The 19,945-nt window shown below is 39.5% G+C and overlaps 1 protein-coding gene across 2 annotated transcripts in view; it reads left to right on the top strand.

Annotated features, from left to right (window-relative positions):
- ADAMTS3 (ADAM metallopeptidase with thrombospondin type 1 motif 3) overlaps nucleotides 1–19,945 on the top strand; it is a 279,473-nt gene that overhangs the window by 201,802 nt on the left and 57,726 nt on the right. For both annotated transcript variants that reach the window (XM_070372501.1, XM_005897060.2), the window contains exon 5: nucleotides 13,068–13,267. In XM_070372501.1, the coding sequence (XP_070228602.1) occupies nucleotides 13,068–13,267 (200 nt within the window). The remainder of the gene's footprint in view (nucleotides 1–13,067; nucleotides 13,268–19,945) is intronic.

Here is a 19,945-nt window from a genome sequence, read left to right as displayed (position 1 = left end):
CAGCTTACTCCAATATTCTTGCCTGGAGAATCCCATGGACACAGGAGCCTGACAGACTACAGTCCATAGGGTGCAAAGAGTCAGACACCACTGAAGTGACTTAGGACTCATGCATGCAACAGGCATGATACAGAACTGTTCCCAAGAAAACAAACTCCAAGCCGAGCTACAAAATACATAAGCTTCTTGATGATCTTCAACCTCCATCAGTTACCACATCTGTCAACACAGATCTTCACTTTACTTTTTGCTCCATCCTCTTTAAAGTTCTGTTCCCCAAGGGTATCAGTACTGTTCAGGTCTTCTGCACACACTATGTCTTTGCCTGGAATGGCCCTCCGTGTATCTCCACATATCTTCTGCGCATCTTTCAAAATCCAGCGCTGCCGTCACCTCCTCTGTTGAAATGTCCTCAGATTCTTCCAGGTTACATGCTTTACGTTGTATGAAAGTATCTGTTTATATTTCTTTCCCATGAAGCTGTAACCACTTCAACGACAGAAACTGGGTTTATTCATTCTTTATTTCTAGACACCAGATCCGATTCTATGTGGAAAAAGTGCTCAAGAAATGTTTGGAAATAGATGGATGGACGGAATCAAGGTAGAGAGGAAAGAAATAGGGAACGAAGCAAACAAGGAACTGAAAGAAAAGGATGTGGAGGGAGGGAAAACGAGAGCAGGAGGAAAGGAAGTAATGAGCCTTTTCTAGTGATTCTAACATTTTTCATTTGTGAGGATTATCCTCATATTACCAATCTATGAAAGGTGAAAAGGTGAAAGTGAAGTCGCTCAGTCGTGTCCGACTTTTTCTGACCCCATGGACTGTAGACTACCAGGCTTCTCTGTCCACGGGATTTTCCAGGCAAGAGTACCAGAGTGGGTTGCTATTTCCTTCTCCTGGGGATCTTCCCAACGCAGGTGTTGAACCTGGGTCTCCCGCGTTGCATGCAGACGCTTTACCCTCTGAGCCACCAGGGAAGGGTCTTTCAAATTAATGAATTGAGATGAAATCTGTTCACACTCACTTAGAAATAGACTTGCTGCCAGTGGTCTGGATTTCCCATCTGATACTTAAAGAAATTATCAGCATTTATTGACTTTGATGACAATTCATTGATCAGTGATTTCATCCCATCTATGTTAATCCATTCAATATGTTATTCCTCAATTTTAGTTGAACATATAAATGTTTAGATTTCTTGCACTCAGACTGCAAAAAGACCTTTAAAATCTAGAAAGACAATTTTATATGCAATCAATACTAGTTTGTACATCAATGAATCTTTCTTGTCTCTCTCTCTCTCATTTTTTTTTTCAGTTATCTGAAGATGATTTCTTTCTTGAGTGAGTAGTTTCATCTTGCTTGTTGTGGCCCTTTTGTTGATTTTAAGGGATGGCCCACAATGAACCTGATTTATAGAATTTATTTCTTGCCTTTGCTTCTGTAACATGACTTCCTGAAGTTCACCCCCAATTTTCTATCAGCTAAATGTGATTTTTTTTTTTTTAAGTCTAGCTCCTAAGTCTCTGGAAAACTCAGTGCAAAATATTTTCAGTGGCTGTTTCAAACATTGTATTCTTTGGACTGTAAAGCAATACCTATGTTTGCTAAGGTTTTAATTTTTTGAAATTGCTCCATGTTTGTGTTAGGTAATAAGCAGATTTGCAAGGGAAGGGTGCTACTCTTGGAAGACACTTTCTCTCTTGTTTACAGCATAGGTCTTTGGCTTAGCCAGCTTGTAATGAACAAAGAAATTCACATTGTTTTATGAGAAAGATGAATAGACATTTTTTTTGGGGGGGGGGATTTACTGAATACTGCTCAGTCTTCAATTTCTCTCCTTTGTATGACACTGTATGTGAAAGGACATAGTCCAGAATACTATCCCATAAAAGTATGATTTTTGTATTAAAAGAGTATTGTCAGGGTTACACTGAACATGTTACTACTACCTGACTTCCATAAGTCCAACTAAATGTATATGGAAATTTTACTTAGAAAACTGTAACTTCTAGCAGTATCAGATCAGTAGGATGCAGTATCTTCCAAAGTTAAACTATGATTTTAGCTGAATAAGAGCAACAGAAGAAACAAACTAGGAAAAAGATTACTGAGATAGAATTTCTTATATTTAAAATGATATAAACAACATAAATAACTTGGGATATTTTTATTATAAACAATATTTATATTAAATATAAATTTAATTGTTACCATCCTTTTCAGAGAACTTTACAGCCTAAGAATAGTTTATTAAAGAAAAGGGAAGGAAAATTAGTGACTATAGCAAGAAGGGTATAGATGGGTTTATCTCTCAGGGTTCTTTTATTTTCAGTTATAGGAACTAACATCGAACTGTCTTTGGCAAGAGTTGTTTTCCAAAGTAGTAAGAGAAGAATATCAGGTGGTAGTATTGTTTAATGACTCACGAAACTGAAAAATCAAGATTTAAAGAATGGTTGAATCCAGAGTCTCAGTGACATCATTGGAATATAACTATTGTCTCCATTAATAATCTTCACTTTCTTCTTATGCTAAATTTAAACCAACAACTCTCCCATGCCCACCCCAAGCACCTTCACTGCTATATTCTGCCAGTTTATAAGCCCAGAAGAGAGAACTTCTCTTTCCTAATAGTTCCAAATAAAACAGTTGTATATCATAGTTTCAGTGCCATGATTTAGGCCATCTGCCCATCCAATTACTAGAGTCAGGGATATGGAATATAGTATTTGGGCATGCCTGGATGAATTTCCACTGCTAGACCTGAGTGTTCAGGGGTGGAGTGGGGAAGTGAAGCCAGGAGGATGTAGATTAATGTAGCTACCTGAATTCCTGGAGAAAGACAGATACCTCACACCTAGAGTTGCCATATATAGAAAATGAAAATATAGAATTCCCATTTAAAATGGAATATTAGATAAACATGGAAGAAATTCTTAGAATCAGGTAGGTCCCATGATAATATTTGGGACATACTTACACAAAACAAATTGTTGTCTATCTGACATTTGAATTAAACAGAGAATATAGTATTTTGTCTGACAAACCTGCCCACACCCAGGCATTTCAGTGATTTTTTCAAGAAATGATTGAAATAGGGCTGAGCAAGCAAAAGTGATGAGTCCACTCCTATAGTAATGAAGAACTGAATGTCAGCAGACATTACTAAGCCAAAAGATTGTAGAGGTGTTCTGTAGGCAAGCAGATTACAGTAAGAGAAGTGAAACATAAAATGCGTGAATGCAAACGGAAAATAAAAGAGACCAACGGAAGACTGTTACTAGGGAATGTGGTGTTCGCAGTGTCAACCACAAATTGGCATTTACCCAGAGCATTGCCAGCAACTGAGCAACAAAGAAAGACATTTGCCATCTGTATCTATGGAGATGGAACCCCATGCCGCTATAGCTGTTGACCTTCACCAACCCCTGAGGGAATTCAGGATGGAATGAGGCACTTTCTGCTCCAGGGAATCTGGTGGGACAGGTCTTTAGATAGTTGGATGTTTTTAGGAACAGATTTTATGATCTCAATCCTTGCATCTCTTCATATCTAGTTCAGTTCAGTCACACAGACATGTCTGACTCTTTGCAACCCCGTGGACTGTAGCACGCCAGGCTTCCCTGTCCATCACTAACTCCCAGAGCTTGCTCAAACTCACTTCCATAGAGTTGGTGATGCCATCCAGCCATCTCATCCTCTGTCATCCCCTTCTCCTCCCGCCTTTAATCTTTCCTAGCATTAAGGTCTTTTCCAATGAGTCAGTTATTTGTATCAGGTGGCCAAAGTATTGGAGTTTCAGCTTCAGCATCAGTCCTTCCAAAGAAGCACTAAATCCCTTCATGGTGACATCAGATCCTCATGACTAACAAAAAACCTTATGTAAAATAAATGCTTCATGGTACTCCCCCTTCACCAAAACCTTGTATATTGACTTTCCCCCACTGCTCCTTGAGAAGCAGTCTCTCAGAGCTATCTGATATGCTGCCTCCCGGGCTGCAGTCCTCATTTTACCCCAAATGAAACTTAACACACAGCTCTCAATTTGTACATCTTTTTTGAGGTTCTTGTTTCATAGTGAAAGAATTCAGAGACAGAGTGGTAAGTAAGAAGTGGATTTACCTAAAGAGAACAGGGCTTCCCTTGTAACTTAGCTGGTAAAGAATCTGCCTGCAATGCAGGAGACCTGGGTTCAATTCCTGGGTTGGGAAGATCCCCTGGAGAAGGGAAAGGCTACCCACTCCAGTATTCTGGCCTTGAGAATTACATGGACTGTATAGTCTATGGGATTGCAAAGAGTTGGACATGACTGAGCAACTTTCACTTTCAGGCTGAGTGTAGACCATCTCAGAAGGTGAGAGAAAAATCCCAAAAATATGACATGGTTAGTTTTTATGGGTTGGGTAATTTTATAGACTAATGAGTGGAAGGATTATTCCAGTTATTTGGGGGAAGAAGCAGGGATTTCCAAGAATTGGGCAACTGCCCACTTTTTGGTCATTTATGGTTAGCTTCTTGATGAAAGTGAAAGAGGAGAGGGAAAAAGTGGGCTTAAAACCCAACATTCAGAAAACTACAGTCATGGCATCTGGTCCCATCACTTCATGGCAAATAGATGGGGAAACAATGGAAATAGTGACAGACTTTATTTTGGGGGGCTCCAAAATCACTGCAGATGGTGACTGTAGTCATGAAATTAAAAGACGCTTGCTCCTTGGAAGAAAAGCTATGACCAACCTGGATAGCATTATTCAAAAGTGGAGACATTACTTTGCCAACAAATGTCCATCTAGTCAAAGCTATGGTTTTTCCAGTAGTCATGTATGGATGTGAGAGCTGGACTATAAAGAAAGCTGAACACCAAAAAATTGATGCTTTTGAATGTGGTGTTGGAGAAGACTCTCGAGAGTCCCTTGGACTGCAAGGAGATCCAACCAGTCCATCCTAAAGGAAATTGTCCTGAATTTTCATTGGAAGAACTGAATGTGAAGCTGAAACTCCAGTACTTTGGCCACCTGATATGAAGAACTGACTCATTGGAAAAGACCCTGATGATGGGAAAGATTGAAGGCAGGAGGAGAAGGGGATGATGACAGAGGATGAGATGTTTGGATGGCATCACCAACTCAATGGACATGAGTTTGAGTAAGCTCTAGGAGTTTGTGATGGACAGGGAGACCTGGCATGCTGCAGTCCATTTGGTCACAAAGAGTCAGACATGACTGAGTGACTGAACTGAACTGAACTGATTGTTAGCTTCAGAACTGTCATGGCACTGGTGGGTGTGTGAATGCATAATGAGGCTCAAGGTCTACCGGAAGTCAGTAATCTGCCATCTTGGATCTAATTGGTTCTAATCAGTTTCTGCCATATCCTGCAGCTATGTCCTTTTTTTTAAAGGTTGTACCCTGACCCCTTCTCTCCTAACTCACTGGGAAGAGGAGGACTTGAAAAGGAGGATTCAGCGATGTGAGCTGCCTATGCAACTTCCGTTTCCCCCTCTTCTTTTATTTTAAGGCCTTCCACTTTCATCTTTTAAAAACAGAATCTCAGTACTATTCACGAACCCATACTTTTCCTAAACATGTACTTCAGAGGAGGTCAGCTTCAGTTGCAAAAGTTGATTTCTTCTATTGGAATAAGACATGTGTGGGTTTGTTCTTATCTTTGAATAATTTTTACATGGCCCTGTGATTCAATGCCAACCAGTGAAACATGTCGTTAAATGTACCAGAGGGCCTCTAGGAAAGATTTTTGCCTACTTTTAAGAAAGACATGCAAAAAGATAGAATTTGTGATACCTGGTTGTGATGGGGAATTGGTGCAGCCATTCTGAAAGCTAATCTGAAGACAAGGCCTGTATATAAAGAATGGCAAGATATGAAAAGATGTTAAGAACTATGTACTTGATATACTGATGAACTGAATAGTCCAGGAATCACCCTACCTCTGAACCTCTTGTAATGCAAATTAATATATTTCCTGATTACTTGGGATGCTTTAAAGTTGTCTTTATCTGCAGCTAAAAACGTTCTAACTGACATATACACATACACAGGATTTTCTGTATATTGGACATTGAGATAACTTTTCTATTTTGTTTGTTTGCCAATGATTACAAACTCAAATCATGAAAACATTTTTTTTCCTACTTAAAAGGTAAGTTTTCTATTTAAAAAATACCATATGCTATCGTTTAAAGTAGTCAGTGAAAACAAAAGCAAACATGTATTTTAGAATTAGAACTTTAGGGAAAAGAAATCATGGAAACTAATATTCATTCAATGGTAATGTCTCTTTTTTAAAAAAAGCAGCAGTTACTTAATGAAACTTCAGAATTGACATCATAATTTGGCCTGAATATACTACTTTGAACTATCATGATGGAATTTCCCAGTTGGTGAAGGGTTCAGCTGCTTTTCACAGAATCCTTTTATATCTTGGTAGAATGGTGTCCCCATATATGTGGAGATGCTGTTACTCTATCTTTTTAGAATCATAACAATAGGTGCTTGGTCACTCAGTCATGTCCAACTCTTTGCGACCCTAAGGACTGTAGCCTGCCAGACTTGTCTGTCCGTGGGATTTCCCAGGCAAGAATATTGGAATCGGTTGTCATGCCCTCATCCAGGGGATCTGCTGGACCCAGAGATAGAACCTCAGTCTCCTGCACTGCAGGCAGATTCTTTACCTCTGAGCTACCAGGGAAGCCCAATAACAGCATACATTTATTTAAATTATATCAGTGGGAAAATCACTATTGAATGATACAAACAGGTCAACACAATAACTTAACTCCTCTCTGCTTCTGACCTTAACAGATGACATGTGTTGGATTTTACACCTATTTTTAGTTCTCATCTTAGGTTCTCCACCTACAGTTGGAAAATCTAGCTGTGACATTCCAGTCACTTCATTTTCACAGCAGGAGTCTGTTCATGAAGAATGCCAAATTTCTCCTTATAGATCCATTCTGTGTTTATTGTTACTGCCAAACATTTTCTTCCTCATTTTCTGAAGTGGAGGCACTACAGAGAAATCTGCTGTGAGACATTTTGGTAAAGTGAATCTTACTTTATCACTCATTATTAACATGACATTAACTTGCTTTCGCAAAAGGAGTAGGAGAGCATGGGGTGGGGGAATATACAGAATAAAATTAAACAGTGTCAATGTCAAACCTATTAAGACTTGATTTAGTGACATATAAAAGAAAACCCACATATGGCCTGTGCGCAATGGAAGTGCTATCCCCCTTACACTTTGTATAACAAAGTCTGATGCTAGGCAGCCCAGGGCTAGGCTGCCAGCTCCTACCCCTAAAAACCTTGGGGTATCCGATTCCTTCTTTATAGCTACTCTACCAAACCAAGTACATGCCTCGAATCCAAGGTTATCTCAAAGAACTCCTGTATCATGTTCATGGGCCAGGCAGCTGGAAGGATTACTAAGTAAAGGACCCAAGGTGCTCACCTACTAAGATGAATCACATTCCTTTGAGGAGCTTGCATAGAAGCCTCTCATAAGAACCATGTCAAGCCATTGAGGTGTAAGCAATACTTTGGTTTATATCTCATTGATTTATCCTAAATCCAGTGTGGTCCTTAGTCACAAGGAAGTCTGCAAGTGACTTTTAGCTGGCTTTATTGCTACCTCACTTAGAATTGCCATTCTTCCTTAGGCATAAGGAACAGCTGTACGGTAGATGATTCTATCATATTCTCTATCATAGTATGATTAAGATTGTATTCCAACCCCAAAGATTCAGAGTTTGATCAGAACTTGTACCTTTCAAGTTTTAACTTTTCCCCCTGTCATTTTTCACATCACAAGATTTTTTTCCAGAATGGGGAGTGACTTCACCAATCTACACTTAGATTTCCTGTAAATATAAGTAAGCATGTAAACATGCCATATTCCATCCTGAAAATGTCATAAGCCCAAATGTTGTAATCCACAAAGCAGATTTTATTCTATTTTACCTATTTGGTGAATTCAAAATTCTGATTTAACACTAAAGATAACTGTATTTGTTATGACTTGATTGGTTATATGTTTGCCTCCAAACACTTCATATTTTCCATAAAAATAGGCTTTTATAATAAAATCATTTTTTTTATGAAAGTTAGTTTATAGCAAGTCAGAAGCTGCAGGGGTACAAAAAAGGATATAATCAAAATGTTTAAAAAATATTAAATTCGTATCAGAGCTTTCAAGCTAAGTTTCAAAACTTACATTTTCCAAAAAGTTTGAAAAATAGAAGACTCACTCTTAAGTGCTAAGGGGGTTGCCTTTGATAATTCTGTGAAGCTTGAAAAGGTACTCTAAGGATTAATTTTTGTCATGAAGTGTGGGAAATAGTAGTAGCACAGTATAGCTATTTCAGGGCCTTAATTATTGATGGCTATATAGACATGAGTTTGAGTAAACTCCTGGAGTTGGTAATGGCCAGAGAGGCCTGGCGTGCTGCAGTCCATGGGGTCCCAAATAGTCAGACATGACTGAGCGACTGAACTGAACTGGTATGTTAAGAGTCTCTGTTTTTCTGCTAATTCTGTTATCACATCAGTCACTTTTGCTATCCAGCTCAGCCATAGCCCTTCAAATCACCCTAAATTCACTTACTTAAGCAGGATGCCAGCAGGGTGTCATGAGAGATCCAGAGTTTGCAAGACCCACCACAGAATGTCACTATAGTTTCACTTCTTAAACTTGCCTATTGACATCCCTGTGATTCTTCGGTCCCTAAAGCAGAAAACAGATCTGATAGGGAGTGTTTGGACATGATTAGCATCATATGTATATGTGTTTTTAGTCGTGTCTGACTCTTTGCCATGCCGTGGACTGTAGCCCGCCAGGCTCCTCTGTCCATGGAATTCTCCAGGCAAGAATACTGGAGTGGGTTGCCTTTCCCTCCTCCAAGGGATCTTCCCAACCCAGTGACTGAACCCAAGTCTTCCACGTTGCAGGCAGATTCTTTACCATCTGAGCTACCACGGAAGCCCAATTAGCATCATATTCACCTTTAATTGTTTTTATTCCTGTATTTATGGGGGCACAAAGAGAATGTCAGAATTAGACACAGAGGTATCTAAAATTTTGTCAAGGTGTGTGTCTGCTTTTTTTATCTATTTTTAAACACTGTGTATTTATTTTTGGCTAGCTGGGTCTTCTTTGTTGCACGCAGCCTTTCTCTCGTTGCAGTGAGAGCGGTTAGTTAGTCTTGGTTGTGGTGCACAAGCTTCCAATTGCACTGGCTTCTCTTGTTGTGGAGCTCACACCCTAGAGTGCAGGCCCAGTAGTTACGGCACACAGGCTTAGTTGCCCCATGGCATGTGGGTCTTCCCAGACCAGGAGCCAAATCCATCTCCCCTGCATTGGCAAGTGAATTCTTAACCACTGGACCACCAGGGAAGTCTGTGTGTCCGCTTTTAAACTTTAAAGCTTTATAAAAGCATCAATTATTAACAATAGGTATGCTCTAATACCCTCACTGGGATTCCCAGGTGATACCAGTGGTAAAGAACCCACCTGCCAATGCAAGAGACACAGGAGATGCAGGTTCAGTCCCTGAGTTGGGAAGATCCCCTGGAGAAGGAAATGGCAACCCATTGCAGTTCTTGCCAGGAAGATACCATGGACAGAGGAGCCTGGTGGGCTACAGTCAATTGAGTTGCAAAGAGTTGAACACGATTGAAATGCCTTAGTAGGCACACACGCCCACAATACCCTGATTAGGTCTACTTAGTGTGTAACCCATGGACACTTCCACAAGTTTAAGCTTACGTAATTGTTTATGACTACAGGACACAAATTCAGCTTCATTCTGAATATGAATCTGGTACAACTGTGTAATTCCCAGAATTAACATGTAAAGAATTTTTAACTTTCTCAGGGTCTGCCAGACATGAGTACGCAATAAGTATGCATTGAGTGAAGATCAGTGCTATTTCTAAACTAACTCTTTCCAACTTGGTATTAGGTTTTTAATCTACTAAACAAGTTTATCTCATTGGTGGTTTAGTCACTAAGTCGTGTCCGACTCTTGCAACCCTGTGGACCATAACCTGCCAGGCTCTTCTGTCCATGGGATTTTGCAGGCAAGATTGAATTTAATCCTAATTTTAACTGGAAGTAAGCATTCTAGAGTCTCCTCTGCTTTATCTACTTTGTGCTCCACAAGAGATACTGTTACCCTTATTCGTTCTAAAGTTTTCAGCATTTCATATTTTCCTTTACTATTTCCAGATTTTTTTCTCACCATTATTTCAAAAGAAATATAACCATTTCATTTTTGATACATAAAATAAAATGTAGGAAGCTTTAAAGATGCTTGGGGCTGGTGCACTGGGACGACCCAGAGGGATGGTACAGGAGGGAGGCGGGAGGGGGGTTCAGGATAGGGAACACGTGTATACCTGTGGCGGATTCATGTTGATATATAGCAAAACCAATACAATATTGTAAAGTTAAAAAATAAAAAATAAATAAAAGAAGTAAAAAAATAAATAAATAAAATGTAGGAAGGTTTAAAAAGTGTAGAAATCTTCTCTTAACAGGAAATCATCATCACCACCATAACCATCATCATAGTAGTAGTAGCAGAACTATTTGTTAAGCACTTATGACTAAGTACTTAGACACTATTTTTACTAACATTAATCAGAATCACAGCAGCTCTGCAAAGTAGGTATCATTATCCCATTTTACAGATGAGAAAACTGAGGCTCAGAGAGGTTAGTTTTAAGTAAAATCATACTGCTAGGATGTGGCACTGCCAGGATTTGAAGCCAGGTGTATCAGGTCATTATATTGTAATGTAGATATACTAGGAAAAATTCATTATGAATGAAGATATTTCACAGCCTCAGAACAATTTGTAATTAATGTGGAGGTGTATAAATAAAATCACCAGAAGTTATTCCACTACTGTGTTTTTTTTTTAAATGTTTGACATTTGGCCACTTTAGGAATCCCAGAAAAGAACATTGTACAGCACAGGAGGAAATAGGGGCAGAAGTGTTCTTGATTGAATAAAAGCAATGGTTGAAAGAAAAAGACTTCCTTCTTGAGTTCCTCATGCAATGAAAAAATAGATTCTCTTCTCTTACCAGAAAACCACCAATTTGAGGAGGGATGCAAAGGCCAAACCAAAGATGCCTTACTTAGAGCAGGATGAACTGTCCTTCTGAAATAGGTATTCAGCCTTCTTCATTAATGCATCAGACTTAATGACATGATGAGTTTACTGGGATATTTCCATTGGAGGCTGTCACTGACAGTTCTGCCAAAGAGAGCCATTTTTAGAACTGGGAGTTTGTGTATGAATTTCCTATTTGTACACTGGCTATCACATTCTCAAGTGTCTGAAGAGACTGAGGTTGAATAGGAAAGTTGTTTGCAGGTGTAGTCTTCTGCTCTCAGTGTGGGTTTACAGCTCTTAAAAACAACTTTTGAGGAAAAGCTTTCTGTTTGATGTGGATGGTGGCGAGAGTTATGTACATACCGTGGAGCCAATGTGATTCCCTTATGAGGAGAAAATTCCCAGCTAATGATCTAGCATTTGAGCTTGGGTCAAAGTGAGTTACAGTCTAGTTTTCTAACCTGAGTAGTCATATTCAGAGCCTCTACTCATACTTATAGGGGAGGGTGCTGCTGCCTCTTTATATTTTTTAAAAGTGGAAAGAGTGTGAGTGAAACCTGTACTTCTGCAATTCAGTTCCCATGTGGCTAAGGCTTGGTCATCAATCTTCTTGACCAAGAGACACCACATTTTCCCCCTCAACTTTACTAAAACCACAGAGGTGGAGAGGAAAATGTCTGTTCATTAATGTCAGACACCAATTCAAATGGCTTACAGGCCTCAGTACAACATTAAATAAGCCTTCGTATAAAACATGGGTCAGAATTGGTTCTTTCAAACTTGTTTTTAGATATGTGACTGTTTTAGTCATCAAGGCAGTATGTAAAATAAAATCCTTTCCAGGTTTTATATATTTGAAATGGGAATGAGGATTCTTTCAGTTCTATATTAGCAGTTTTCATTAATATCTTTTTTAGTATTTCAAGAATATATTTTATTTTTTTAATGCACCAAAGCATTTTCTTCACCAAAACTATGATAATCGAAATCTGAGACAATTAGAACCTAAAAATGCCTCTCTTACTCTCTTTCTCTCCAGGTAGGTAGGTAAGTAGATAGAAAGATATTCTAGAGATATGTATGCGTATGGCTATCTGTATATCACTCTGTCTGTGTCTATGTATATGTATATCTATTTGGAAAGTAAAAAACTTAAATTCCTTCCACAGCATAAAATAAAATTTTTGTAGTTCTATTTTTCTTATAGTTAATTTGGTGACTGATTTTTTAACTTAAGTATCTCACAGATTCAGATATATATCTATCAAAGCAGGTTGCTATCCAGATGAAGGCCAGTAAAATGTGGAAGACCTATAGTGTCCGCCTAGCAGCATTCATTAGAAAACCATACTTATAAAAAAATAAAGTAATATTTGGTGACTGATCATCATACCACTAAATGCTCTTGTGTTGCTGTGCTACAATTTTATTTTTAAGCTGAGGCTACTGGAAAAAGAAGTGATTTAGACTTATGTGATACAAATCCCATAGTCCATGATAAAAGTAACTTAAGCTAACCACTGTAAACTTATCAATCTGTGACACTGAAATTAATAGCCTCCATTTATTTAATAATTGCTTAGCCTGCACATGTTCTGTACCCCCACTTCCTGTGCTCTGCACCAAGGGTACAGCTGGAGGAAGTCCTCTGTTCCTCCTGCAACCATCCGTCTGGCTGGTGGCACTGCTTTCTGTGCAGGAATACTATTTTGCCCTATGTTGTTCATTGTTGAGTTTACAGGACATCTGTCTGATCATGTGTATGTGCACATTATTGAAGGCATAAACTGACCAGCAGCATCTTGGTGACTGTGGATGATAATGATAGGCCCCCAAGAACATCCTTTTTTTTGTAAGAAGTCCTTAGAAGGCCCATTGGGAAAACTGAAATGCCTGGATTCCTTTTGTTTCTTAATAGAGTCGGATCTGGAAGGCCTTGATGATCTAGGTACTGTTTACAGCAGCATTGACCAGCAGCTGAATGAAACCATGAGGCGCCGCAGACATGCAGGAGAAAATGATTACAACATCGAGGTACTGCTGGGAGTGGATGACTCTGTGGTCCGTTTCCATGGCAAAGAGCACGTCCAAAACTACCTCCTCACCCTGATGAACATTGTGAGTAGTGACTCCCTTTCTGAGGCTTTTTGATCTTTTAATTCACTTCTCCTGTTTTGCTCTGGTCTTTTGGAAACCTCTATGAGGTCTTCCATGACTACACCCCGCATTCAAAATGTGTACGAAACTGCATTCAATTCAAATATTGATCTACAGATTTAACATACAAGATGCAAAACTAAAGGAAACATGAAGTGAAATTTTCTTTTGCGTGATCAACTATTGATCCATTGTCACCAAAGAGAAATCTTAAATTTAAAAAATTATAATGGGCTGGAATTATAATATCAACTATGGTTTTCATTTGGTTCTGGGGATAATCAAAACTCTCAGGACTGTCCTCCTGACTTGATGTGGACCATGAAGAATGAGATGGATCTTTCCAGCATCATTTTGCATCCCAGGATGATGAGGAATTATTTAGGCCTAATAACTCTGTGTGCATGCTTGCTTTTAGAGCTTTTGGATAGAGTAATATTTTTCACCATGATGCAGTTGAATGTAATATACATACAACGCACAGTCAACTCTTGGCACAGTGCTGCCCTGCAATTATAAAGGACTCTAAATTTGTTCTCTACGTCTTCCTTATCAGCCTTAATCTTATCCAGAAGAAATTTAGCCATCAAACTGATGTCCTTTTTTCCCAGGTGAACTGGCACAGAGCAGTTGAGGAGAAATAATACATAAGTTACCTACTTCTAAAAGATAACTAAGATAGTAGTATGCTCTGTTTTATATGTTTTATCTCCTGGAATGATAAAATACCATATTACTCTGGCAAATGTATTGCCTAAGCCTATTCTCTCTTTCAGCTTTTGACTTTTAGTGTGATTTCTTTGGGTACCTTGCCTTTTTTCCATGCTTAAGATTAGATTTCCAACAATTCTTAATTTTATTAATCATGATTTTATTTATTCTAATATTTAAGCCAATATGTTAAACATATATTCTGTTCATTAGATGCCAATGTATAAAATTCTACATATGTCTCTGTGAAATGGAAAATAGTGTAGAAACTCAGATACATGTTTATTTGTTCGCTGGCACAGATCCCAGTTATGAAGACTGCTTAGCGCACAGAAAACAAATTCCCCTGGAGATGCTACTTTTATTAATTCTTGCATCATTCATTGTGTCCCTGGACTGCTTTCTTCTACACTAGGGAGGCAGTCAGTCAGGATAGACTTGTTAGTAAGGCGCTTGGAGTAATTCCACAGAGATTTGTCACAGTCTTTGTCCTCACAGTACTTATAATTTAGTCAAAGATAAAAGTGATGCAAAAAAATGCAAAGGTTGAGCAATAAAAGGCATTCTATTATTAAGACATATCAGTAGGCACTGTATTGTAAGTTCTTTAAGACTTTAGAGGGAGCAGCTGTGAAGTGTTGAGATTATCAAATTGGGACTTAGGAGGCAGAGGCTTTAGTTCTAGCTATGTTCCTGGTTGATTTTGTGACCCTAGATAATCATGTCCCTTCCTGGGATTTAGTTTCTGTATTTATAAAATTAAAAGATGGTACAAGATGTAATAATCCTCTAATCCATCAGGAAGCTTCAGGTTAAAGTAGGTCTGTAGGGATTTGTTTCCTGGATTTTTAAAAAAATTTGCTTTGTTTTTCAAAGGGCACATGGGATTGTCAAGGTTTTCTAGACAGACTCTGTTGACAGGAAAGTAGAAATGGCTATAGTATATTCACCACACAGTAAGCTGAGGTGTCAAGGAATACACAAGACTGCTGCATTTTTGGTTTTATAACCATTGCCAAAGATATTTTGTTTTTAAGACCATTAAAAAAGTTAGGTAATAGGCTGAGTCTTTTATCTCCAATACTAGAAATTATTCTAAAGCTAATCGAGCATCAGAGAATGGAACTGGAAGAGGGAATATAATTTTTAAAACTGAAGTTCATTGCATCTGAAGTAATTAGTATATGTAGAGGTTTTTAGGAGGTAATAATAACAGTCCCCCCTCCCTTCCCAAGTTCAGAATTGACTGAATGATAGGCATAGTGAAAAGGCAGATGAAAAATAAATAGTTTTATTATTGATAAGAGCTGAATTACACATCATTTAAATGTATAGCCACAAATATTTTTCTTATTCTCAATTAGTTGAGAGCACTTTGTCCCAGCTCCTGCCACCCAGGAACATTTGGCAGTGTTTGGTAGGGAAGATCCCCTGGAGGGGGGCATGGAGAATTCTTGCCTGGAGAATCCCATGGACAGAGGAGCCTGGCAGGCTACAGTCCATAGGGGTCACAAAGAGTTGGAGACAACTGAAACGATTTAGCATGCACCGAGGCATTTTTGGTTATCATAACTGGGAAAGGAAGCTCTGCCACCACTGAGAGATGCCAGGGATGCTGCTAAACAACTACAACATAAAGGGCAGCTCTACACAGTAGAGAAATATGAATTATCTGGTCTAAAATGTCAACAGTGCCAAGGTTTAGAAATCTTGTTAAAAATTAGACAGTCTTGCTCACAACCCTCTATCCCCAACCCCCAATTAAATCAAAGGTTTAATAGAAAACCCTTAATTTCAGGTTTTCAATTAAAGTTGAAACTCAGTAATTTCAGATTTCCTTTGTAGGACTGGTAGAGAGCTGTAAGCATGAGAGACTGAAGACTGAGTCTCTTCCTTCCCTCCCTACGCTCCCATTGCTCTGTTGCAGACTGTTATATCTGTAATACTGAAATGAGAATGCCCTGTCTCAAATTGATCAATTAAATAAGAGTGGGAGAAATGAAAAAAAAACAATAATGATACTCTAATGAAACTATCTCTTGGAAATTTGAAGCAAAGAAATAAGTTGGGTTTTTTGTTGTTGTTTTCCATGACAAGTTTGGAATAATTAGTAACTCCTATGCTAGCCTTGTTTTATGGCTTCCCATGGTTATCTAAAATCATGGCTCTCCAAACTTGAGCCCTACCCAAATATAGAGGCTTTCTTTACATGTCACAGGGGGCTTCCCTGGTGGCTCAGACAGTAAAGCGTCTTTCTGCAATGCGGGAGACCCGGGTTCGATTCCTGGGTCGGGAATATCCCCTGGAGAAGGCAATGGCACCCCACTCCAGCACTCTTGCCTGGAAAATCCCACGGACGGAGGAGCCTGATAGGCTACAGTCCATGGGGTCACAAAGAGTCAGACACGACTTCACTTTCACTTTCGCTTTCACTTTACATGTCACAGAGGTTCAGGCAGAAACTATAAAAGAAAACTGACAGCAAAAAGTCTATTCTTGCATTGATTTGGGGAGAAATGGGGGGTTTCTAGCCAGGTGGCGCTAATGGTAAAGAACATGCCTGCCAATGCAGGAGAGGCAAGAGATGTGGGTTCAATACCTGGGCGGGGAAGATCCCTTGGAGAAGGGCACAACAACTTGCTCTAGTTTTCTTGCCTGGAGAATCCCATGGACAAAGGAGCCTGTTGGGCTACAGTCTATTGGGTCACAAAGAGTCAAACATGACTGAAGCGATTTAGCATGCATGCACGTGTCCCTGTGATAGAGAAAAGATCACAGTTTCCTTTAGTCTGGTTTGGCACCTTTAACTTAGTTAACTAGTCAGCAGATACAATCTTCTTTTAGTTTACCTGATAGTCAAATATAGTTTCCGTACCCAAAACCAGGTGATATTTAGCATGCCATTCCTGAACCAAGGGAGTACTGTTAGGTCCCAGTGATTTGCTTCATGGTTGTCTCTTTAATTTAAACTGAACACCTTTTCAAAGGAATGTTCATATTTATCTCATACTTTATTGTCTTGGAAAGAGTTCTTAAATTATTAAATGTTAAACATCTGTGTAATGAAAGAATGGATAAGTGAACAAATGAGTGTAAATAACAGAGGTAGATTGTGAACAGACAGAAACTTTGGATTTGAAATAAGAGGATATAAATGACATGAAGGCTTTAATCAGTTTAACAATATAATAAAAGAAGTGTTTAGAAAGGAATTTAGCATTTGGTCATGTCAATATTTTTTCAAGTATATTGCAAAATGGAAAATTATTGTGACTTTTTTTTCCCTAGAGGAGACAGAGGCTTAAAATGTCAATAAAATTGAGGTAAATTTTTACAGTTATTTGAAGTTAGTAAAACAATCTGAGATAATGATAATACAATGATGGTAATCATTAAAAGAAGACAAGGAAGGGGCTTCCTTGGCAGCCCGATGGTGGAGATTCTGCATTTCCAATGCAGAGGAAGCAGGTTCTATCCCTGGTTGGGGAACTAGGATCCCATGTGCTGCATGGCCAAAAAACAAAAGACAATGACTAGCTTCTGTGTTGGTGAACACATCACAGTGCTGGGAGGGTGAGGGCCTGGAAAGAGCATGGAAGCTCTGTACCTCTCCCCGCAAACCTTGCCTTCTGCATCTCTTACATTTGTCTGTTCTTAAGTTGTATCAATCATTTAAAAATAAATATGTAGGAGATGCAAGACAATAATGGCAAGGCAAGATAGTCTTGAGTCTAGCCTGCCCCTAGCACTATATGGTAGGAGACCTTGTACAAGAGCTAACTTCTCAGTTTCCTCACTAGGAAGATGACAATAGCGGTGGCTGTGCTCACGCGAAAATTCTAAAGAAGAAAGGAGAGTGTGAGCATAGAACGTCTAGAACTGAGAAGGAGCCTAGCAGACGGCCAGCTGACACTGGCTGTAAAGAACTCAAAGCTCTTCCCACAATTTGCTTTTCCCCCTAAGTTCTACAAAGGGAAGCAGAAGGCTCATCATGTGATGTGAAGAAAGATGACATGCTTGCAAGTATCTGCCATGAATCATTGACAGGCACAGGGCTTGCCCCAAAACAAAACGGCAGTTTTGTGAGGGATTTAAACAAGGGCGGCACAGCCCTCACCCCTACTTGATGCCCCAGTTTTCCCAGAATCTCAGAGAAGAAAACATCAAAGGATTTGCTTAGGGTGATGTCTGGAGTCTAGGATGGAGCCCATCTCAGCACCCAATCTCATGAGCCTTTTGCCACCTATAAGCCAGGACCAGAATCTGGAGAGAAAGGGATGCAGACCTCACTGAGCTGATTTCATTGTCAATATTAACCTGGAGTGGGGGTAGGGACAGGCAAAAAACCCTTCCTGGGACCATTTTCTCCAAAAATTAAGAGTCTTGCATTTTATTGGGGGAGGTGCAAAAAAGCCTATTGTGTTCAGGGAACAGACAAAGACCAGTGACATCTTAAAGAGAAAAAGTCTACCCCAGTATTTAGGGCAGAAGAAAACCTTGGGGGAAAGCAACTTTCATGCTGTGAGAATACTCAAGCATCTCTGTGGTGTGGCTCATTTGATGAAAATCAGATACTTCTGGCCAGAAGCCAGCATCACTGCCATACATACAGGAAATCCACCTTCCAAGTGGCATCCTTATAGCAGGTGGTGCTAATGGTAAAGAACAAGCCTGCCAATGCAGGAGGCACAAGAGACGCGTGTTCAATCCCTGGGTGGGGAAGATCCCTTGGAGGAGGAAATGGCAATCCATTCTAGTATTCTTTCTGGAAAATCCCATGGACAGAGGAGCCTGGTGGGCTACAGTCTATGGGGTCCCAAAGAGTCGGACGTGACTGAGCATGCATGCTCTAGACCCTAATCAAGACTTCAGGTGAATAGACCCAGCTGACACCTGACTTTGACTTCATGAGTAAAACCAAGCTGGGACCACCCAGCCAAGTTGTTCCCAAATTTCTGACTCGTGGAAACTGTGAGAGAATAAATGATTGTTTCTGCTTTAACAAAGTAGAAGAAGGAAGAGAAGAAGATAGGTTATTGGGAGGTAGGAAGGTGAAACTTCAAGTTCTATTTAATTTTAACTCCAGTTAATCATAGTTTAAGTATAACCAAGAAAAACATTTGAAACATAAGTCAAGAGTAATGTTAAATAGCTTTGGTTTATCTGCTATTTTAAATTAGATAGTTGCCACCTTTTGACACAAATATATTTCCTTTGTTTTAGGCCCTTATTGCCTAATGATAGCGTGTGTGTGCTTAGTCGAGTCCAACTCTTTGTGACCCCATGAGCCCCCTAGGTTCTTCTGTCCATGGGGATTCTCCAGGCAAGAATACTGGAATGGGTTGCCATGCCCTCCTCCAGGGGATCTTCCCAAACGAGGGATCCCAAACCATGTCTCCTGCATTGCAGGCAGATTTTTTACCATCTGAGCCACCACGGAAGTCCAAGGATACTGGGTCTGTAGCCTATCCATTCTCCAGGGGATCTTCCCAACCCAGGAATCGAACCAGGGTCTCCTGCATTGCAGGCAGATCCTTTACCAGCTGGGCTACCAGGGAAGTCCAATGGCAGTGATAACTGTGCAAATGAGCATGCTAAAGTTCTTTACGTGATTTGTCATGGAAATCTTGGGATTTGGACACTGGAAAGACAGCTCACTGAGTTAACACTTTGCTCTGGGGTCTCAAGTGAACAGGCGCCAGGTGATTTTACTAAGATCCCTTAAGAGGAAACATGCCCTCCACTGAATCCCCAGCGTCTTTGCAAATGAGTCAGTGAAAGTGAGAATCTCCATTGCCTTCCATCTATGTTTATTTTTAACTCATCCTCTTTCATAGAACTCGAAATTTCTCCCAGACTCATCTATAAAGAAAAAACAAACAGATATGACTGTATTTTAAAACAACATGAGGAGCCATCAGAATAATT

This window comes from Bos mutus, chromosome 6 (genome assembly GCF_027580195.1).
Source record: "Bos mutus isolate GX-2022 chromosome 6, NWIPB_WYAK_1.1, whole genome shotgun sequence".
Taxonomy (NCBI): domain Eukaryota; kingdom Metazoa; phylum Chordata; class Mammalia; order Artiodactyla; family Bovidae; genus Bos; species Bos mutus.
This window is presented reverse-complemented; position numbering and strand designations above follow the sequence as displayed.